Source organism: Garra rufa, chromosome 22 (genome assembly GCF_049309525.1).
Source record: "Garra rufa chromosome 22, GarRuf1.0, whole genome shotgun sequence".
In the NCBI taxonomy this organism is placed as follows: domain Eukaryota; kingdom Metazoa; phylum Chordata; class Actinopteri; order Cypriniformes; family Cyprinidae; genus Garra; species Garra rufa.
Window position 1 is genome coordinate 16799005 of NC_133382.1, and position 23893 is coordinate 16822897.

The following is a 23893-nucleotide window of genomic DNA, read 5'->3' on the forward strand; positions in this document are numbered from 1 at the left end:
GTCCGTTTTGATTATTTTGTGATGACAAGAGCCTAAATAAATTGGTGTGCATGTTAAACATATGGCAGCTAATTTAATGTTAGTAGCTCCTAGTTAAATGATTTAATGTAAAATGTTTACATTAACCCCTGACAACAAATCCTGTCCAATTATTTTTCCAGAAAGTTTTTGTTTTGCCCAACATGGATGACATTTACCTGCCGTTAATGCACTCTGGGATGGACAACCCGCCAGCTTTCCCACAATACCCTGCAAAGCTCTCCCAGCATTCCTCTATGGCCTCCACTGACAGGTGTGATCTGGAACATTCTGCAGAAATACAGTAGTGCCTCCTTGTGGACAGACATGACAATACACCAGAAACAGAACTCACTCATTTAACTTCAACAAACTTCTAGCAGTGTAATTGCGCTCAGATTCATTTAAACATTGCAGTACAAGCAAATTGTCAGTAGCTCAAACACATATTCTCTCTAAATGTAACAGACATCTCCTAATACAGTTATTACAAGGCAGAATGTGTACGATTCCCATCATCACAGAAACCCAAGTCTGTTATTCTTATCGTACCAGTGGCTTAATGTGTGAATACAGTAAATAATTTTATTACTTTATTTTTATTTTCTAAGGACAACCGATTATTTGTTGAACTTCCTCAATGGCTTAAATTAGGCAAAAAAGCATTAGTAATAATCAGTAAATAGTACATAATAATGAATTTATTTCAGAATTGAAATACAACTTTTTTGAAAGTCTTACACATATGTTCCAGAAGTGTTTTCATTTTACATCATAAATGATTACATAGTATCAAAGACACTTTTTGTACGATTTCACATTTTCTTGTCAAGTGTCACTTCAAGATTGTAATATCTGAATTTAAGCAGGCATTTGAATGTTATAGTAATAGTTTTTTTTTTCTTTTTAATGTTATTCATTAGCAGCAGTGTCTCACTTTATTAACCTCTCAAAGCTGTAGAAGGAATGTGCAAAAAAATTCACTATTTTGTTTATCATCATGCTTTTCTCTATAAATCTGTAATATTGTGTGTTATGCTACCCTTAAAGGGATAGTTGACCCAAAGACAATTTTTTTTGCCATCATTTACTAATCCTCTATGACTGCATTTTAGTGCCACATAAAAAAAAAATCTTAGATTATGAGATTAAAGCTGTAATATTTTGAAAATAAAGTAGAAATTACAAGAATAGGGTCGAAATATTGTGAAATAAAGTCAAAATATGTTACAGAATTTAAAAGCTGAGCTGTGTTATATTAAAAGCAACAAAGCACAACATTTCCAATCATTTACTGTATTATACCGTAAATAAAACGGCTTGTGAATAGTCACTTATATACCTCAGAAAAGACAACAATATAACATGTTAACAAGATGGAGTGCACTTCAGCCTTTAGAACGTTTTATTGTTGTTTTAAATTGTATGTGAGGAATGAAAGATATGACGCCACAACATTTTTATGGAGTAGATTTAATTCTCGTAACTTCGACTTTATTGTCAGAACTTTTCGACATCATTCTTGTAATTTCGACTATCAAACATTTCGACTTTATTCTCGAAACATTTCGACTTTATTCTCGAAACATTTTGACTTTATTCTCGAAACATTTTGAATTCTCTAAACATTTCTACTTTATTATTAAAACATTTCAATATTATTCTTGAAACATTTTGACTCTATGTTCTAAACATTTCGACCTTATTTTAGAAACATTTTGTCTTTAATCTCAAAACATTTCAACTTTATTCTCGAAAAATCACAACTTTAGTCTTGAAGCATTTAGACTTTATTCTCGAAACATATTGACTTTAATCTCAAAACATTTCGACTTTATTCTTGAAACATTTAGACTTTATTCTCAAAACATTTAGACGTTATTTTTGTAATTTTCTACTTTATTCTTAAAGCATTTCGACTTTAAACTCGAAGCATTTTGACTTTATTCTCGACATATTTTGACTTTGATCTCGACATTTTAACTTTATTCTCGTAGTTTTGACTTTATTCTCGACATATTTCGACTTTATTCTTAAAACATTTAGACTTTATTCTCAAAACATTTTGACTTTATTCTTGAAACATTTAGACTTTATTCTCAAAACATTTAGATGTTATTTTTGTAATTTTCTACTTTATTCTTAAAGCATTTCGACTTTAATCTCGAAGCATTTTGACTTTATTCTCGACATATTTTGACTTTGATCTCGACATATTTTAACTTTATTCTCGTAGTTTTGACTTTATTCTCGACATATTTCGACTTTATTCTTAAAACATTTAGACTTTATTCTCAAAACATTTTGACTTTAATCTTGAAACATTTAGACTTTATTCTCAAAACATTTAGATGTTATTTTTGTAATTTTCGACTTTATTCTCAAAACATTTAGACTTTATTCTTGAAACATTTAGACTTTATTCTCAAAATATTTAGACGTTATTCTTGTAATTTCGACTTTATTCTCGACATATTTCTGTTACGTTCATGTCTGTTTTGTACTTGGTTTTTCCCATTGTCTCCCCCCGTCGATCTGTGATTATCTTGGTTTAGTCCTCGTTAACGTCATCCCCTTCACCTGTGTTCAATGATTAGTCACCATTTATAAGTCTGTCTGTTTCTTGAGTTTATTGTCGGTCCTTAATGTTGTATACATGTGAGAAGATCTCTGTGTTCCTGCCTGTTCCTGCCTTGTTCCTCTTGAAGATTAATATTAAATATAGTTGTTTGTTCGAATATTGTCTATCGTCTCGTCTCGTCCTGCACGCACCATAACAATTTCGACTTTATTCTCAAAACAGTTCGACTTTATTCTTAAAACATTTCGACTTTGTTGTCAAAATATTTAGACTTTATACTCATTATTTAGACTTTATTCTCGTAATATTTCAACTTTAATCTCGAAGCATTTTGACTTTCTTCTTGAAATATTTAGACTTTATTCTCAACATATTTCGACTTTGTTTTCTTAAAATTTTTGGACTTTCTTCGTGAAACATTTCAACTTTATTCCTGTAATTTTGACTTTATTCTCGACATATTCTGACTGTATTCTTGTCATTTCAACTTTATTCTCAAAACATTTTGACTTTATTCTCAGCATTTCGACTTTATTCTCGAAACATTTCGACTTAATTCTTAAAACATTTAAACTTTATTCTCGAAACATTTTGACTTTAATTTCAAAACATTTCGACTTTATTCTCGTAATTTCGACTTTATTCTCAAAACATTTCGACTTTATTCTTGACATATTTTGACTTTATTCTAGAAACATTTAGACTTTATTCTTAAACATTTCGATTTTATTACCGAAACATTTTGACTTTAATCTCAAAACATTTCAACTTTATTCTCATAATTTAAACTTTATTCTTGACATATTTGACTTTATTCTCATTATTTCGACTTTATTCTTGTAATATTTCAACTTTATTCTCGTAATTTTTACTTTATTCTCAAAATATTATGACTTTACTCTCGCAATCGTAGTTTTTTTTTGTTAACGTGGCACTAAAATACTGTCATAATTCTCTTTTGTTCCAAACCTGTATGGTTTTTTTTTTTTTTGGTCCATACAATGTTGTTTGGACTCCATTTGAGTTTCATGGTATGGACGGTTGAAGCATTCTTCAGAATATTTTTTTTTTTTATGTGTCACAGAAGAAAAAAAAATCATAACGCATTGGAACAGCATTAAGGTGAGTACACAAAGATGTAAGTAATATTCATTTTTGGGTGAACTGTCCCTTTAAGATGACTATAAAAGTGCAAAGACATTTAATAAAACGCGCATACATAAAGAACTAACTTGAATGCTCTCTTTGAATTCTGAAGGGTATTTACGCTATATATGTCTGACTCTTGAACTGCTGTTGGTGTGTCGGTGTCTGCTGCTGCTCAGACTGGTGGTATTAGCATCTGTCCAAGCACTGGTTCCCTCCCCTTCTTCAGCTTCCAGATCGCCAACCTCCAGGCTCTCACACATCAGGTTTATCTGCCTTCTTATTTGGGCCATCCGGCTCTGCATGCGCTGCATCTTCCTGCGCAGGTTGGCTGCGATGGCCCTCTGCCTCCGTCGCTCGGCCACATAGTGCTGGTGCAGTTCCCGGTAGCAGTTATGTTGGGCCTGATTTTCACGGACAAGGAGCGTCCCACAGCCCATGGGACACAGCTGTCGCCAGTGGCTGCAGCTTTGATCGTGTGCCTGCGCGTCTTTCCTCAGCACCTGCTGCCCACAGCCCTCATGGGGGCAGAGCTGCCACTCATACGGACAGTTAGAGATGTGGAGGTACTCATTAGAAAGCGGGAAAGTGGCTCTGCAGCCCTGCTGCGCATTTCGACACTAAGAGCACAGACACATGGAGTTGTTTCAAATTCACAGTTTAAGTACATTTAAGGTCAAAAGTTTACATCCTTCTTTCAGAGTCTGCAAAATGTTAATTATTTTACCAAAATAAGAGGGATCATACTAAATGCATGTTATTGTTTATTTAGTACTGACCTGATTAAGATATTTTACATAAAATATGTTTACATATAATCCACAAGAGAAAAGAATAGTTGAATTCAATATGACCCTGTTCAAAAGTTTACACCCCCTTGATTCTTAATACTGTGTTCTTAACTGAATGATCAACAGCTGTGTTTTTTTGTTTAGTGAGTCCTAAAAATCATTAAGTTCCCACACATTCTTTGGTTTTTCCAGCATTTTTGTGTATTTGAACCCTTTCCAACAATGACTGTATGATTTTGAGATCCATTTTTTCACACTGAGGACAACTGAGGGACTCTTTGAGGGACTATTTGAGAGAGTTAAAATGCTCACTGATGCTTTTTTATTGATTTATTTTTACTTTTTTTGCCTAGATATAATATTTTTTCATTTAGTACGGCCCTTTCGAGGGCACAGAAGATACTAACATGTTTCCCAGACGACACAGTAAGTTACATTTACCCTGATCTTCGAATTCAAAAAGGCTCTGGATGGATTGTGTTTCTCTCTGGAGCGTGAGTGAGCGTTTGAACCTTCTGTAATAGTTGCATATGAGTCCCTCCGTTTTCCTCAGTGTGAAAAGATGGATCTCAAAATCATACAGTCATTGTTGGAAAGGGTTTAAATACACAAAAATGCTGGAAAAGAATTTGTGCGACCTGAAGGCAGATTAGTTGTTAATGACAAACAAGGGACTCATTAACAACTATCACTAAATAAAAAAACAGACGTTTGTTCTTCGGAACACATATTAAGATATCTTTGAGAAAATCCAAGAGCTTCCTGCCCATGCATAGACAGCTAAGGTCATGTTCAAGGCCCAGAAAGGTAGTAAGGACTCGTTACAATAGTTAAAATAGTCTCGTGAACGCGCGTCGAAGACTAACACAGAAGAGAAGAAATTGTTGAATAAAACTATTTTTTTCTTGAACCACTGATGTCACATGGACTATTTTATAGATGTCCTTACTACCTTTCTGGGTCTTGAACGTGGTAGTTGCGTTGCTGCCTATGGAAGGTCAGAAAGCTCTCGGATTTCGTCAAAAATATCTTAATTTGTGTTCCGAAGATGAACAAAGGTCTTATGGGTTTGGAACGTCATGAGGGTGAGTAATTAATGACAGAATTAACATTTTTGGGTGAACTAACCCTTTTAAAAGTTTAAGTTTTAAAAAAGTTGCCTACCTTGATTGATAAACGGCCAATTGATTTACTCAGCTTAAACAAAACCAGCATTTGGTTCTGGTCGATAGACTGCCTACAGCATGGACATTTCACCTGTCTGAAACAACATTCAATGAGTTACTTAAGTAAGTAAGATTTTAAAAAAATGATAAAAAAAATGCCAGTAAAAACATTTACAGTGCAATAAAAAAAAGATTTCAAATCAAAGCTGTTCATTTACCAAAGAATCACGAATGGTTTCTTCAAAAATATGTACCACACTCTTAAAAATAAAGGTTCTTTATTAGCATCAGTGGTTCTAAGAAGAACCTTGAACATCTACGGAACAGTACAAATGCAGAAAAGGTTCTTTAGAGTCGAAAAAGGTTCTTTAAATTTTTAAAATGTTCTTCAAAATGGTTCTTTTAGGAACTGTTCACTGAAAGGTTCTTTGGGGAACCAAAAATGGTTCCTCTATGGCATCACTGCAAAAAATAAAAAGTATATAAATTGTCAATTTGTTTCGGAAATGACCCATAGTTTCGCTAGATAAGACCCTTTTTCCTCGGCTGGGATCGTTTAGAGCCATTTGATGCTGAATTTAAACTGCATTTTGGAAGTTCAAACTTGGGGGCACCACTGAAATGTTTTCCTCAAGAAACAATTTCTTTACGACTAAAGAAATAAAGAGATAAACATCTTCGATGACAAGAGGGTGAGTAAATTATCTGTAAATTTTTGTTCGGTAAGTGAACTACTCCTTTAATACTGAATATAATGTACAAAAATACATAATACTAATAAAGGTTTTTGTTCCTGGAATTTGAGAATATTTGTATTCCTCATGATCACGGTTCTTCACAAGCAGTCGAAATGGAAATGAAACTTTCTAGCCCATTATCATCATCATATTAAGGAAGGAAAAACAAGTGCACTCTTACCTGAAAGGTGGCATTGAGGCATTAGGAGGTTTGTGTACCGGAAAAATAAGAAACTAATATTTAAATTCTGCAAATGCACAGAGGGAAAAAGAAAGGAAGGAAATTATAGAAATGAATACCTTTATTTGGCAAGGATTTAAAATTGACATTTATAATGTTACAAAAGATTTCTATTTCAGATCAATGCTGTTCTTCTAAACTTTCTATTCAACAAACCTAAAAAGAAAATTCAGATTTGAAATCACAGAAATAAATGAAATTTTAAAATATATCCATTAAATAGTACAAATCTTACAAAATTGAAATAAAAAAATCATATAAATGCAGGCTTGGTGAGCAGAAGAGACTTCTTTAAAAACTTAAAAAGCTTACTGTTCTACGTTTGACTGGTAGTGTACATAAACATATTTTTGAGTTGGAGTATTTTTAGGGCTCTCAAATATTGACTTGGACAAAGGTTGGCCTTAAAATTATAAAGTTGAGAACCATTCATCTAATAATTGCTCAGACTAATCAATCTATTTGATATTAAACGAAATTAAATTGAGAATGCTTTTAAAATTACAATTCAGTTCCTGGATTTGAACTAAATTTGAATTGAGGCTGCAAATTAGAACTATCATTTGAATTTGATTTAAAAGAAGTGAAATTCATATTACAAATAGAGCAGAATTTATAACATTTTTGTTTAAAAAGTTTAATAGGTCTAGATGTTTCAAAGCTTTGTAAGCTTTTATGAACCAGGGAAGAATATGCCGGAAAGACATATTACCTGTTCTTGAAATTGCTGTTCACCAAATCCTCTTACTTTAGTGCTTGGCTTATTCCATGTAAGTTCTGAGTTTTTTCCAAACCATACTCCAAAATGATTCTGAACCATTTCCTCAGAAATAAAAACAGCAAACACCTCTGTCTGGTAAAAACCATTAGGTGTAAATACACAGTGTACAGTGTATTGTACATTATGTAGAATACGATCAGAATTCATATGAACCAACGTAAAAATAATTGTAACACTACAACAAGGTGTCATTTGTTAACAATTAATCCATGTGTTAACTAACATCAGCAAACAATGAACAACACATTTATTTCAATGTTTATTAATCTTTGTTAATGTTAATTAATACAAATACAGGTCATTGTTTGTTCTTGTTAGTTTACGGTGCATTAACTAATGTTAACAAACACAACTTTTGACTTAGTAAATGCTGAAATTAACATTAACCAAGATTAATACATGCTGAGGAAGTATTGTTCATTCTTTGCTTTCAGTGTTTGGGAATGGAGATGCAGTGTGCATCCTTTTATTCATCCAGAACCATTGTAACAAGTAAATATTGCATGAAAACAAGGCAACAACACAGAGATCATATAGTTCTATAAGTTTATCATTTATTGAGGTTTATAGCAGGTGTTAACAGTGATTTAACAAATATTAAACAGAGGACGGGATGGGGTGGGGTTGCTATAAACCAGAAAGGTTCATTTGATAAGAAACTAATGTAAACACCCCAGTCCTCGTTTTGTCAATCACTGTGTCACACCCCCACCACACACAACACACTACACCACACCCGCCATTTACCACGCTATAGGCTCCCCCCTGCACCACCGACCACAAACCTGCAGGGGGGCCTCAGAACTTACAGAATTGAAAAATCTTACAGTAAACCAAGGTATCTTACTAGATTATATAGGAGGATTTCTGCAGCTGGTCTAGCGAGGAGTTAGTTAGAATGTGAAGAGACCAAAGATTCCGAACATTCTTTTATTCAAACAGTGCAGTCACTGTCATTATGACATCATTTAGACTGGTAAGCATGACTCCTGGACTTAAAGGGACAGTACAACTAAAAATGAAAATTCTGTCATTTCTTTCTCACCCTCATTTTGTTCCAAACCTGTATGTATATTACTTCTGTTAAGAACAAAAGATATTTTGAAGAATGTAGGTAACCAAACAGTTGACGGTAGAAATTGATTTCTATGGTACTGTGGGGAAAAAAAACTATGGAAGTCAACGGCTACTGACTGTCATATGTTTGGTTACCCATATTTTTCAAAATATCTTCTTTTTAGTTCAGGAGAGGAAAGAAATTCATATAGGTTTGGAACAAAATGAGGGAGAGAAAATAATGACCGAATTTTCTTTTTTGGGTGAACCATGCCTTTAAGGGTGTTACCTTCACCATTCTATGCCCAATTTTCTCTGGCAGAATCCAGTCATTTTAATAGAAATTCAAAATGGTCTGTGAAGGTGAAAGTTTTCCCCCCGACAGATTTAGCAACAGTTATTCTCACAAATTCGTCATGTTGATCAACAGAAAGCTGCTTGGTTTAAAAGTGACTTCTGTGTGAACTGACATTTTGCGAATGTCACTGAACAGTTAAACTGGCTGCTGTTCTTCAGAAAAAATCCTTCTGGTTTTTAGCATTTTTGTGTATTTGAACCATTTCCAACAATGATTGTATGGTTTTGTGATTCATCTTTTCACACTGAGGACAACTGAGGGACTCATATGCAACTACTACAGAAGGTTCAAATGCTCACTGATGCTTCAGAAGGAAAAACAATGCATTAAGAGTCAGGGGTGTAAACTTTTGAACTTTTGCACACATTTTCTTTTTTTTTATATATATATATCTTTGTTTTTCTTTTAGTACTGCCCTTTATACAGAAGATGTTTACGTGTTTCCTATAAGACAGGAGTTAAATTTACCCTGATCTTCAAATTCCAAAAGTTTTCACCCCCCAGCTCTTACTGCATTGTGTTTCCTTCTGGAGCATCAGTGAGCAGTTGAAATTTCTGTAATAGTTGCATATTACTCCCTCAGTTGGCCTCAGTGTGAAAAGATGGATCTCAAAATCAGTCAATTTTGGAAAGGGTTCAAATACACAAAAATGCTAAAAAAAACAAAAAAAACACAAAAAATACAAAGAATTTGTGCTGAAATTACATGTTCCTTGTCTTGACTTAAAAACACCATGGGGACAAACTGGTTTTCCCCATGCAAAAATAAAATTTGTACTATGAAGCTGATCAAAGAAGAATCAATCACTAGTCGTGTGGATTTTGGCACCTTTACTGAATTTTCTAGATTTGTGAAACTTACTCTTGATGAAGAGTTTAATTTTACTTTTCCTATTTGATGCAGGGTGGAGTTTCAGAACAAATTCTACAGTGGATCTGGATACAAGTTCATCCCTTTTTCCTTTGCATCAATTCAGCATTTAGAGTAAATGTAAATATTAACATTACCTGTAAAAATGGTTTTATACTTCATTTTAAAAACTGAATGTGTTAACCTCTGGTAGTAAAGGGTTATTTATCAAAAGGTTTGTTCACCTTGAAATAAAATTCTGTCATCAACTCACCCTCGTGTTATTCCAAACCTGTATGACTTGGTTCTATGGAAAACAAAGTGAGATGTTTTGAAGAGAAAGTCCTCGCTGCAAAGCCAATGGATGGAGTTTGACGTTCAACTCCCCTTCTCTGGATGTAATGGGTGGAGATTAAGTTCCCCACCAAGGTTCTTAAAAAAAAGTTGCCAGCCACTGCCAGAATTTTTGATAATTTTCACTTAATAGAATACTAGAATATTTTGTTGGATGAATATCTGAACATGAAATACATCAAAATAAAGAGCCAGGAGTCGGGTAATAGCGCCCCGAAACGTATAACAGTGAAAACGCAGAAACACGTAAAACACAGTGATGTAGGCATGAAAGCGTCGTCTCATAAATAACGGAAAATTCCGTGTTTGGCGGGAAAATAGTTAAAGGGCCAAACACATAACCAGTCAAGCTCCACCCATTTGGTTCTGTAGGGAGCACCACTTGGTTATGCAGAATGTCCACTAGCCTCTTTCTCATACAATCACAGTATATTAGGTGCAAGTCAAACTCTAAATGAAAAATACAATTAAATATGATTCTTAGGTGAACGATCCATTTTAAATAAATGTTTTCTTTCAGAATTTTGTCTCAGGGTTTGTTTCATAAGCTTGCAGAGATCTTAAACGAGTAGTTAACTTCCAGAACAAAAAAAATTACGGAAAATTTACTCACCCCTTGTCATCCAAGTTCTTGAGGAAAACATTTCAGGAATTATCTCCATATAGTGGACTTCAATGGTGCCCCCGAGTTTGAACTTTCAAAATGCAGTTTAAATGCAGCCTCAAAGGGCTCTAAATGACCCCAGCAGAGGTAGAAGGGTCTTGTCTAGCAAAACGATCTGTCGTTTTCGAAACAATCTGATAAGTTATATACTTTTATAACCCCAAATGCTTCTCTTGTCCATGTTTGCGTGAACTTCAGTTCAAAACACTTAGCGTATGTCGAAAAACTCCCATTTCGTTTTCTTCCCCAACTTCAAAATCGGCATCCATCACTGCAGAAGTACCGACACAATGTTTACAAAGTGAACATGTAAAGATGACCAAATGCCGTTTGCAAAAAAGGTGAAACAGATATAGGACGATTTTGAAATTGAAGAAACCAGATGGGACATTTTCAACATACCCTAACTGTTTGACCCGGATTACACAGACTATGCATGCTCATCGCAGAGACAAGAAGAGCATTTGAGGTTAAAAACACCCTTTTGGAACCTTTATTTTTAAGAGTGTTTTCAAACAGTTTCTGGAATACCAGAGAATACCAGTAGAATTAGAATGATTTCTGAGAGATCATGTGACATTGAATACTGAAATAATGGCTGCTGAAATTTCAGCTTTTCCATCACAGGAAAAAAATGTTTTAAAATATATTCAAAAAGAAGCCTCTTGTAATTCGTAATAATATTTGACAATATTACTGTTTTTACTGTATATTTGTTCAAATAAATGCAGCCCTGGGGAGCATAAGAAACAAACAAAAAAAAAAAACATGCAGATAAAAGGTTTGTATGTATGATATACGTCAAATTAAGATAAGAAATTAAACTAGATAAACAAGAGAACCTAATTCAGATGATACTGATTATGCCAATTGAGTCACAGATCATAATTTATACTGGAAAGTTACTTTCCTTCCTTTGTTTTTTTCCCTTATTTCCATTTCCAAGTCTTCCTTATCTGGTTTATGTTGTTATAAAATATTGTTAGATTGTTACCTTTTCATCCACTGTAAAATACATTCCTTGCAGAAGACATGGTTGCATTTAAGTCGTACAGGACAGCGTAGAACTGCTCTACAGATGACACAAATCAGATCATCATCTGGGGTTTCCACAAACTGCTCCACTTCATAACCTCCAGTCTAATATTAAAATAAAATTGTAAAAAAGTAAACATTATAATTTAATTTATATTGTAATGTCATATGGATGCTAGTATTTTTACTAATTTAAAAACTAACACTATTACAATTAAATCAAACTATTTAAAACCATCTTCTTTATGTAAAAAAGTCACATGTTATCTGAATTTTAAAATATACTGTAAGTTTAAGCTTGTAAAGTATACATATATACATATTTTTTCACTAATATAGTAATGTTATTAAAAAAAGGAAAAACTCACCATTTTGACTTGTGATACCAGGGCACAGCTAATACAGATACTGTATATGTTGAATAATTTGTAGAGGCAAAAACACAGGCATCTGTCATAACAACATGCAGCAAAACATCCCAAAGGAGATCACTTGACCCTGGATCGTTCAGAAAGGCATTACAGATGTCCAATTTTCTCTTCTTTTCCATTCTAGCACAAGTAACAAATGTGGTTAGCACCTGACAACTTTTTTAGACAAACCACTGGGACCCTGTTTGGTAGCATCTAGGTTTTACTTATTAGACAAAGGCATTGCTATGGAAACCAGTGAACTTCAATGGCTGCCTGCTCTAGAGGCTACAAGCCCTATTCTCTAAACACACTGGTCTGAATGGCCAATGAACACACAGTAGCATTCTCTGGTCAATAGTATACAGTAGTCAACATTCGAAGTGGATCAAAAAAGTTAATCAAAAGTTGTCCTAAGATAGGAACGGGTATTCTTTTTGGTTTTAGGACAAATTTGATAAAAGGTTTTGATCCACTTCGAATGTTGACTACTGTATATCATAAATCACTAAATGTGAAAAAAAAAAATGTTAATAAACGGTGTCATACTTTAACTAAATGTATGTCCCACACTTCAACAGTTAAAGTGAATCAATAACTATGCTATTGGAAAAACCTTAGCAAAAGCTAAGAAGTTTTTTACAATAAAGAAAACACCAGTTTGTACCGGTCAGCATTCATATGTAGAGGGGAGAATGGGGTAAGATGTGTCAGCTGGTAAGCCATGCTTCTTATGGATAAAACATAGTACACTATTGTCTTAATGTTTTTCATTGTGTTTTTTGCACTCACTTTAGCATATATGTGACCCTGGACCACAAAACCAGTCATAAGGTAAAATTTTACAAAACTGAGATATATACATCATATGAAAGCTCAATAAATAAGCTTTCTATTGATGTATAGTTTGTTATGATAGGACAATATTTGGCCGAGATACATCTATTTGAAAATCTGGAATCTAAGGGTGCAAAAAAATCTAAATACTGAGAAAATCACCTTTAAAGTTGTCCAAATTAAGTTCTTAACAATGCATATTACTAATCAAAAATTACATTTTGATAGGTTTACAGTAGGGATTTTACAAAAAATCTTAATGTAACATGATCTTTACTTAATTTCCTAATGATTTTTGACATAAAAGAAAAATCAATAATTTTGACCCATACAATGTATTTTTGGCTATTGCTACAAATATACCCCAGCGACTTAAGACTGGTTTTGTGGTCCAGGGTCACATATATGATCATAAAGGAATTATGATAAGGATAATGTCACGATGTAGGCAGGAACACACGAACAACGACGTAGTAAAAGAAGAATATTTAATAAATCCAACAGAATACAAGCAGACACAGGAACAGCAGGGTAAGACATCCATATAACATTAAAGACCGACAAGAGTACAGGGGAAAGCACACACCTTAAATACACAGACTGATTAAACATCCAGGTGGAGACAATGAAGGAGGAACCAAACACACACTGAACTGCGGGGGAGAATGGGAGAAACCAACATGAAAGTCCGGGGATGTGACAGATAACAATTCAGAAAAAAACAAATATTTAATTCAAAAAGGAATCTAGATGAAACTTGCAATCAAAACCACAGTATTTTACAGGAAGTGGAATGATCAACATAGTGAGTGAATGTTGATATTAGGTTGTAAAATTACAGCTGAAGTCAAACGTTTACATACACCTTGAGGAATCTGCATAAAGTTAATTATTTTACCAAAATAAGAAGGATCATACTTACTGCATGTTATATTTAGTACTTATTTAGTACTGGCCTGAATAAGATATTTCGCATAAAAGACATTTACATATAGTCCATTAGAGAAAATAATAGTTAAATTTATAATAATGACTCGTTCAAAAGTTTACATACACTTGATTCTTAATACTGTGTTGTTACCTGAATTTATTTGTTGTTGTTTCCAACAATGACTGTATGATTTTGACATCCAATTTTCACACTGAGGACAACTGAGGCACTCATATGCAACTATTACAGAAGGTTCAAACGCTCACTGATGCTCCAGAACGAAGGTTATGCATCAAAATTTTTGAATATGAAGATCAGGGACATATCTTCTTAGAAACATGTAAGTATCTTCTGTAGCTTCTGAAGGGCAATACTAAATGAAAAAAATATGATATTTAGACCAAAAAAAAAAATTACACATCCTCATTCCAAAAGTTTTCACCTCTACTGTAGCTCTTAATGCATTGTTTTTTTCCTTCTGAAGCATCAGTGAGCATTTGAACCTTCTGTAATAGTTGCATACAAGTGCCTCAGTTGTCCTCAGTGTGAAAAGATGGATCTCAAAACCATACAGTCATTGTTGGAAAGGGTTCAAATACACAAAAATGCTGAAAAACCAAAGAATTTGTGGGACCTAAAGGCAGTTTAACTGTCAATGACAAACAAGGGACTTTGTTCATCTAAAGAACTGTTCATGACAAATAAGGGACTCATGACACACACACACACACACACAAACAGTTGTGAATCATTCAGGTAACAACACAGTATTAAGAATCAAGTGTATGTAAACTTTTGAACAGGTTAATTTTTTTAAATTCAACTATTATTTTTTGTGGACTATATGTAAACATCTTTTATGTGAAATATCATATTCAGGTCAGTACTAAATAACAAATATCATGCATTTTGTATGAACCCTCTTATTTTAGTGAAATAATGAACATTTTGCAGATTCTGCAAGGTGTATGTAACCTTTTGCCTTTAACTGTACGTATCTGTGCCATTCAATGTATTATCCTCTGCAATGTTGACATAAGGGGAATTTGTCAGGGCAATCTGACTTTGCCCAGTGTCCTCAAATACGTGCACACATGCATCTCTCGAATGACCACTTTAATCATCAAACAAGCAATAAAAGATGACAAACTGTTCCTGAGAATGTCTATTTTTCATTTAAGGAAATGCAGCTTCCTATAAATGAATCTCAGTCGCTCCTTATGTTAATAATTAAAGTTTATTAGCGGAAGTTGACTGTTTCATCTTACCGTCATAATTAAGCCTGGGAAGTTTCACAAAAACAAACTGAGCTCTTTGATGATAATAATTACTAGGCTTATATTCTTAAAAGCCTCTGGCGTTATCAGTGTTTCTTTATCTGGAAACGTTTAAATTAAGTGCTTGCTTCTGTATTATAGTTTACAGTTAGCCTACTCCAGATCTTTTGTGTATACGTATGTTATACATACAGTGGTGGCCAAAATGATTAGAACCCCAGTATTTTCACCATCTTGAAATGGGATTAAGTCAGTTATTTCTATCTTTTGCTGTAGTGTGTCAGTAGGAAATATCAGTAGCTGTATCTTTGCATCTTGGAAATGTTGCCACAGTTCTTCTGGATTTAGTCTGTCTCAGTTTGTTCCGTTTCTTCATATCATTCCAAACAGAGTGGATGATGATGAAATCATCTTTCAAAAAAATCTCACTGGATTATTACAATTAATGGCAAAATTAATGTTTGGAAATGTAAACTGATATTTCCTACTGATACTCTACAGCAAAAGATAAAAATAACTGGCTTAAAACCATTTTAGCTGGTGAAAATACTAGTGTTCTAATAATTTTGGCCAACACTGTATGTATAGATGTTTGGAATAATTCACTGTCAAATGGTACTTCAGAAAACCTTTAAATATGTTGATATACCAGTATGCTAATATGTTTTTTTATCAGTGCATTCAAATAATGTCTGTGTACAGTATATTAAATTACCAGTTCCCATGAAAAGAGTCATAGAATCACAGAATCATTCAGATGAAGTTAGCAACATTTATTAAAGCAGGTATATGTAAAAAGTCCAAACATTTTTTCTTTTCCAGTATGGAATACAATTAGCTCCAGAACAAAAGAGAACAGTCTGAATATAACGTGAATGAAAAAATAAAACTGTGAAAACAAAACCCTTTAAATATATATGCTGTAACTACCTTTAACAGGTTATGTATAACATATTTGATTAATTTAATATTTTTACTATTAATATGACCCCACCAAGGATTACAAAGAGATTACAAAAAAACCAGATTGATTTTGTTGTATCACACTCTAAGATAATCAAAAAGAAGCTATCGAAGTCTCTGCTCTCTTCAACCCTTAATTTACCATGACTTCTCTTTCAGGGGCCAGGCGTGCAGAGGTTGCCAGTGCAACTTTACGGGTGTAGGTCGTGCAGCGCTGTAGGATCTCTTGAGTTTGTGGTCTGGGTGGCACCCTTGGAGCACCGACACACTTCATAGGGTGCTCAGTGTCTGAGTTGGTTGGGCTGGACTGGCCACTGGACATACCACTGTCAATGCTGTCTGACTCTTTATCCTGCTGTCCCAGGCCTTCTTCCCCCTCTGAGCTAGACATGCTTGGGCTCATTGAGGTGGTGTCTGAGGAACTGAAGCTGAAGTCATTTCCATCGTCGCTGAAACTGCCAGCTTCCTCGTGCTGTGCTGGCTGTGACAGAATTTCCATTGAGTTTGATTTGAGGAATCTATTCTTTCTGTTTCGTGAGTGGACCTGAGACTCGCTGGAGGACAGGTTGATAGTGGAACTGTGAAGTTTCTTCTGAAGGGACTGAAGGCCAAAGCTGGGGCTGTTATAGAGCTTCAGGCACATAGAGGGCACGTAGCCTGCCTTTTTGTTATATCTGTAGAGGGAATACAAGATTGAGGTTAAGTTTTGTATGGGGAAGACACCATGTACATGTAGAAGTAATCTTTATTTTCTCTCTCTCTCTCTCTCTCTCTCTCTCTCTCTCTCTCCCTCATATATATGTAAAAAAAGACAATACATTTAATAAAAATTCTAACATTTGAGGTCAAAAGTTTATACCCCCCTTTCAGAATCTGGTAAATTTTATCTATTTAACCAAAATAAGAGGGATCATACATACATTTATTTAGTACTGACCTAAATAAGATATTTCACGTAAAAGATGTTTACATATGGTCCACAAGAGAAATTAATGGTTGAATTAAAAAAAAAAATGACCGTTCATAAGTTTACATACACTTGATTCTTAAAACTGTGTTGTTACCTGAATGATCCACAGCTGTGTTTTTTTGTTTAGTGATAGTTGATCATGAGTCCCTTGTTTGGCCTGAACAGTAAACTGCCTGCTGTTTTTCAGAAAAGTCGTTCAGGTCCCACAAATTCTTTGGTTTTCCAGCATTTTTGTGTATTTGAACCCTTTCCAACAATGACTGTATGTTTTTGAGATCCATCTTTTCACACTGAGGACAACTGAGGGACTCATATGCAATTATTACAGAAGGTTCAAATGCTCACTGATGCTCCAGAAGAAAAAATACATTAAGAGCCGGGGGGTGAAAACTTTTGAATAGAATGGACGTGTACATTTTTTGCCTAAATATCATACTTTTTTCATTTAGTACTGCCTTCAAAAGGCTACAGAAAATAGTTATATGTTCCTCAGATGACAAAATAAGTTAAATTCACCCCCTGGCTCCTAATGCATGGTTTTTTCTTCTGGAGCATCAGTAAGCATTTGACCCTTCTGTAATAATTGCATATTAGTCCCTCATTATTTTCTCTTGTGGATTATATGTAAACATCTGTTATGTGAAATATCTTATTCAGGTCAGAACTAAATAAAAACATGCATTTTATATGATCCCTCTTATTTTGGTAAAATAATTAACATTTTGCAGATTCTGAAAGAGGGATGTAAACTTTTGACCTCAACTGTATATGCTGACAATGCAGCATTTAATTGATTAAAAATACAATAATAATTTTATATTTCAGATTTATTAAACAAATACACATAAAATATATTTTATATTTAAAGAATATTATTATTTAAATTACTTAAAATATAATTATACAATTGCAAAGATTAGTTTTTTAATAATTTTTTAAAAGCTGAATTTTCAGCGATTACTTCAGTCTTCAGTGTCCTGAATAATCATTCAGAAATCTGAATCATTTTAATATGCCAACTAGTCAAGTTTGTTTTCTTTAGAAAATAACATTTCATTGCCAACTGTGCTGCATGCTTTATTGTTGTGCAGTTACATTGAATAACTGTAAGAATGTGGCCTGTCCATCACGTTGCTCTTGTCTATTCATACATCCGTTTTACAACAGTTCCTATCATTCTTTGAAAGTCAGTGGAATCTGAGTAAAGGAATTCAATTACCTAACAAGCCACCAGCCATTATCAGACCCCTGCAGCACCTCCACAACAGCGCCAAAGCTCAGAGAGAGCTCGTCCTCTTTTTTTGAGGTGTAACCTCTTGTAGCACAGTACAGAGAACCTGGATGAGGTAGAAAATGCTTGGTTAGCAAGATCTTTGGAAATTCATTATGACAGAAAAGTTTATGTAACAACCGGATCTTACTTTCAAAGGCAGCTGAATCCAACTCATCCTCATCGTCTTCCTCTTCTTCATTACATAACTCCAAGTAAGGAGCAGGAAACCAAGCTAGACGTTTGTCCTCATTCTCAACAAGCCACCAGCCTGTTGAGAACCAACACCCACACAAAAATATGAATAGACTGTAAAGAACTTTACTATTATTTTCGGTTCACTTCCTTAAGGTAAATGATACATACCTGCTTTGTCTTTAATCAGCACATCCAGTCTTTCATCCACAGCTACTTTAAATGCCTTGTTCTTTGTGTCTTTGGTCTCATATGGAGCTATGCATCGATATGTCTTGGATACAAAAGGCTGGGTTACGTTGCCGTTGCCCAGTTGCTTTTTTGACAAGTCAGGTTCTCCGCTGACAGTGTTAATGTTGTCTGATTGCAAAATCATCACACTGCAAGGAGAGGAGAACAGCTTTAACAGACATTCACTGCACAAATACTTTTTCATTAGTATTAAACTCTGGGAACCAGAAACAGATCAAGTCAGAAGTATGAACTGAGTTACTGTACATTCTATACGTTTTTGGCAAGCTGCCTACTTGCATTTGCTGCAGGGATATAATCTGCATACCTGTTTTTGGTATATTCTGGAAGAAGCTCTTGCTCAGATGGCAAGAAGAATTGAATGACTTCTGCGGAATGTGACACAGCTTTGTCGCATTGCATCAGGTTGGAACAGTAATTCTCCAAATACCTTAGACGAGACACTGACTTAGCCTGACCTTTCAACTGAAATGAAGTCACCGTGAACTGGGCTGCAAACAACAGAAATCATATTTGAACAATGGTGTAGATAAAACACAGTTAACAAGTCCCACTAGAGGGTTAATGACTGGCTAAATGTCAGCCATGTGTTTCCTCCCAACATTAAAATATATTATATTATTGCATCATTAATGACTGAAAGCTTTTGCAATGTATGCATCACCACAAAGTATTTAAAACATCAATGTTACTTTATGCATGATATAGGCTTGAAAACAATACAAAGTATGTTAATATTTTTGATTTGAGTGTATTTCGTTTAAATGTTACAACATTATGCACATTTTAATCACTTAAAAACTGCCAATCATATACCTCCAAATCTGGGAAGCACTCTATCTTCTTTACGAGAATGGTTCTGCACAGGAAACTTCTTTTTTAGTTGCTTCTGTTAAAGCAAGAAAATCATGTTAGCTTGTGATTTTTACACTTCCAGTAATCTTTCGTTTTAAATACATGACTGTAAAACCTACATGGAGCGTTTTGAAGTCCCGAAAGGATCTGTACACTATCAGCTCACTGTGGTCTGACCATAGCACGGATGCCATGTACTTCTGTAACAAACAAACAAACAAGCAAGCACACAAATTAACAAATTATCTAAACAATACTTAAAGTTATCCTATTAATACACAACATAGATTCCCAGACTTACTTTGTTCTTGTCTTTCTTCATTACTCCGATAAGTCGGATTTCGACAGGAAAGCGCGGTTCACTCATAGCTGACGCGGTTTCTGATGAACAAGATGACGGACGGTATGAACTCTGTTCTTCCTCGTTCCCTTTCAGCATCAGCAACATCCTCAATTTATAGCCACCAGACGTGGGCGTGTTGTTTATCTCACGTGAGCATTTACAGAAAGTTGAGCGGAGGCTGTGCCCGCGTGGATTACATTATTACGCAATAACAATACTGTACTATGAATCAAAAACGTCAGTGCTGTCTTCAACTCAAGGTAAGATAAGTTATGAAACAATATTTATCAGGGATAAAAATCAGTGTTATCTTCAAACCATATTGACTATGCAGTCAATTTATCTATCTATCTGTGACTATACAGTCAGTGGCTACAACTATACTTTGCAAAGTAGACATTAAATTTGACAATCTATCTATCTATCTATCTATCTATCTATCTATCTATCTATCTATCTATCTATCTATCTATCTATCTATCTATCTATCTATCTATCTCTGGATGGATTTTTGACATTTTGCTGTGTCAGGGCCAGTATTACTCCTAACAGCTCCAGGAGTTTAAACCAGGACCTTTCCCGTACGGGATAATGACTTTTCATCAAAATAACAAACGTGAGCAGTCCATTCATGGCTGTCATCCTTTAGTAATCTTCCCATGATGACTTGGTCGTTTTGTGGGGGCTAAGTGAGGCTCACAGGTGTGTCTTCAAACTGAGGGTGATGAGAGGGCAGACAGCTAGAACATTGATCTGAAGCTGCTGACATCACAGCGGCCTGTGATGAACCGCCAAAACTCCTTTGCAGAATCATCTCAAGGTCATCAACAGTGCTGGTTTGTCATGCCTCCTGCATGCCAACATCATCACATGGGAAAGGAACCCAGACGCACGTTTTGGCTATCCGGGTGAGGGCACAAAACACGTGCTTTTCGCACACCACCCACTCAATTGGGGGAGTTCAGGAGAAAATATGTGCCCATGGTCTTGATCTGGAGCCAGCTGCAGTAATGAACAAAATGATGACCTCTTGGAAAATACCCCAAAGAAAGTCCCTTATAAAAAAGGCCAAAATTGTTTTGCCATTCTTCTGTACTAGAAAGCTCTAATCTCTAAAATTACCATAGTTTTAACATCAAACAAACTCATCAAACCAAGGCACTCAAAAATCTTCTTAGTAAGAATAAAAAGCCTTTATTCACATGGCTTTACAATTAAAAACATCTAACATGCACCGACGCGTTGCGGCTAACTTGCCTTCATCAGGGTGTCAGTTTGCAAACACTGTTTTAACATTTTTGTTGCTTAGTCTCTATTTTTTTACTTTTGTGATGTTAAAAACTGTTAAGCTTATTGTGGTACATTATAGTACAAATTTTTTTTTATCATACAACATACCTGAAAGAAGGTTGCCATGTCAATAGGATAAACAAACAAAGTCATCTTTGTCATGCCATATTGAAAATTGTTTTTATATTGAGCTTTTCTTTCAAAAGGCAATGTTTTTCTGTGGAATTAAATGCTGTAGGCAAGAAAAAAAATGTGTACGCAACAATGACGAGTTATACAGTTGATGAATTAATTAAAACAGATGTAAACCAATTGACCTCTAAAAATATTTGTCTGGGAAATGTTTTGGAGGAGCAGGTAACATTCTCTGTATGTAGTATCAGTGTTATACAACACATTCATTTAAACTAGTTTCTCTTTGCGTTTCCTGTAACAGTTATGTGTCAAGACAGTAACCATCCAAAGAAAATAAAACAAACTGACAACTACACGTACACCTTTTATAGTTAGTGATAGGAGGATCAAAATTGTTGTGCAACTAAGGCATTAAGAATGCCCTGAAAGAATTAAACATGTCTTACTTTCGTCATTACTTTTGATAAATTGACATTTCTCCTCATTCGGTCAAACCCTAGCAGCACGACATCGGATCAGTATTATGGTAAGGCATGAGATGACCTTACAGTGTTTCTGCTCATTTGCTCACACAAGAATTTGCTGATTAGATAACATGAAAATAAAATCTATTTAACAGCTATCTATTTAAGTAAAAAAGCTCTTTAGAAAAGTTGCTGAAAATGTACTGACCCTCAGGTCATCAAGATGTATGAGTTTGTTTCATAATTTGGAACCAATTTGGAGAAATTGAGCATTACTTTACTTGCTCACCAATGGATCCTCTGCAGTGAATGGGTGCCGTCAGAGTGAGAGTCCAAACAGAAACATCACAATAATCCACAAGTAATCTAAATGACTCCAGTCCTTTAATATCTTAAATGTTTACTTCACTACCAGAATAAAAATGTACTTTACTTTCTAATTTAGCCCCATGTCATCCAAGATGTCTTTCTTTCTTCAGTCGCAAAGAAATTAGGTTTTCTGAGAAAAACATTCCAGGATTTTCTCTTTTTAAAAAGTTCTACACAATCCCAGCCAAGGAAAACGAGTCTTATCTAGTGAAACAATCTGCCATTTTCTAAGAAAAATAAAAATGATCCTCATCTTGCGCATGCGCATCTTCATGCATTGCATAATCACGTTGGAAAAGTTAGATTAGTTAGTTCTTCTTCTATGTAAAAAAAAAAGGTTAAAAAAAGTTAGAGGACCGAATCTTCTACCAAAATCCCATCTAGATCAAATTCTTGAAGTGTCCATAGATAAAAGGGTGTATTGTCTACTATACAGGCTGATCTCTTCTATCTCTACCACCTGTCTCTCTCTTTTTAAGCAACAGTGGAAGTCTGACCTCACATTTGAAGATAAGCTCTGGAGCCAGATTTTGTCCCGTGTCCATACCTCTTGTATTTGTGCAGGACATAGTCTTATCCAATTAAAATTTATTCATCTAACTTATTGGACAACAGTGAGGTTTGCAAAAATTTGGCAAGATGTGGATCCGTTGTCATTAGGCTTCTGGGGACTTAATACATATATGTTTTTTGGTTATGTCCATCCATAACTTCTATTTGGCTATCAATATTTAAATGCTTTTCCTCTGCGACAAAGAAAGAGATCGAGCCTTGCCCTTTAGTTGCACTTTTTGCACTTTTGCTTTTTTAACAATACTAGATAGATGACGTATTCTTCTGTTATGAAAACAAATTCTTCCTCCATTGTTTAATGACTGACTGCGTGATGTTATGTGTTTTATTCATTTGGTATAAAAATAGGTACACAATAAAGGGTAACACTGGAATATTTTCTGAAACCTGGGACCCTTTTATTATTTTTCTTCTTCTGTAGTCTTCCAAGCTAATCAATAAGTTGTCCTTATGATTGTGACTTGATTTTGATCAAAAATGTATTGAGTATCAGTATATGTGCTGTATGTACTTAATTTATATAATGTTTTGTTTGAGGATGTAACTGTGATATTCTTCAGTCGGTACTTCCACCTATGTTACACATGAATAATTACTTGTGCAAGAGGAGCCTTTGTGGTTAAAAAGTATATAAATGTTTATTTTTCTAAGAAAATGGCTGATTGTTGCGCTAGATATGACCCTTCCTCCAGTGAAAACGTCCATCCATTGTTAGTGCTCTCACCGAAAAATCCAGAACATCCAGTGGTAAGCAAATGACGTAATGCTAAATCCAAATCTGTTCCTATGAGGAAACAAACTCATCCACATCTTGAATGGCCTGAGGATATATGAACTTTAAAGGGTTGCTTACTAATGAACGATAACTATAGCCATTAAGTTTTAATAATCATTCTAATTGTATGAGAACAGCACGGCCCACACCACACTCTACTGATAATGACAGATGAACAACATCGAAGGAATCAATTTCAGAGCATT

At 34.6% G+C, this 23893-nt stretch overlaps 3 protein-coding genes across 3 annotated transcripts in view; 1 reads left to right on the forward strand and 2 right to left on the reverse strand.

The window, feature by feature from the left end:
• tex2l (testis expressed 2, like) overlaps positions 1–582 on the forward strand; it is a 39321-nt gene extending 38739 nt beyond the window's left edge. Inside the window, exon 12 of the mRNA XM_073828001.1 lies at positions 162–582. Coding sequence (XP_073684102.1) covers positions 162–326 — 165 coding nt within the window. The 3' untranslated portion in view covers positions 327–582. The remainder of the gene's footprint in view (positions 1–161) is intronic.
• A 117-nt stretch (positions 583–699) lies between these two features.
• On the reverse strand, positions 700–12287 carry rnf151 (ring finger protein 151). Its single transcript, XM_073828002.1, has 4 exons — positions 12147–12287; positions 11738–11883; positions 5701–5797; positions 700–4365 (listed from the first exon to the last, which is right to left on the reverse strand). The coding sequence occupies exons 1-4, from the start codon at positions 12147–12149 to the stop codon at positions 3868–3870; spliced, it is 744 nt and encodes a 247-aa protein (XP_073684103.1). The 5' UTR covers positions 12150–12287; the 3' UTR covers positions 700–3867.
• Positions 12288–16023: 3736 nt separating this feature from the next.
• noxo1b (NADPH oxidase organizer 1b) lies at positions 16024–20153 on the reverse strand. The gene is made up of 8 exons (XM_073828839.1): positions 20040–20153; positions 19858–19938; positions 19700–19772; positions 19191–19374; positions 18803–19011; positions 18588–18707; positions 18386–18503; positions 16024–16870 (listed from the first exon to the last, which is right to left on the reverse strand). Exons 1-8 carry the CDS (start codon positions 20103–20105, stop codon positions 16330–16332), a joined length of 1392 nt encoding a protein of 463 aa, XP_073684940.1. The 5' UTR covers positions 20106–20153; the 3' UTR covers positions 16024–16329.
• Between the last annotated feature and the right edge of the window lie 3740 nt (positions 20154–23893).

Coding starts and splice junctions, on each gene's coding strand:
- rnf151 (XM_073828002.1), bottom strand. Junction 5,798..11,737: donor ATTTTACAGTGGATGAAAAG/GTAACAATCTAA, acceptor ATGTTGTTTCAG/ACAGGTGAAATGTCCATGCT. Junction 4,366..5,700: donor TTGGCCGTTTATCAATCAAG/GTAGGCAACTTT, acceptor CTGTGCTCTTAG/TGTCGAAATGCGCAGCAGGG.
- noxo1b (XM_073828839.1), bottom strand. CDS start 20,105: ATGAGTGAACCGCGCTTTCCTGTCGAAATCCGACTTATCGGAGTAATG. Junction 19,773..19,857: donor GGGACTTCAAAACGCTCCAT/GTAGGTTTTACA, acceptor TTGCTTTAACAG/AAGCAACTAAAAAAGAAGTT. Junction 19,375..19,699: donor AGTGCTTCCCAGATTTGGAG/GTATATGATTGG, acceptor TGTTGTTTGCAG/CCCAGTTCACGGTGACTTCA.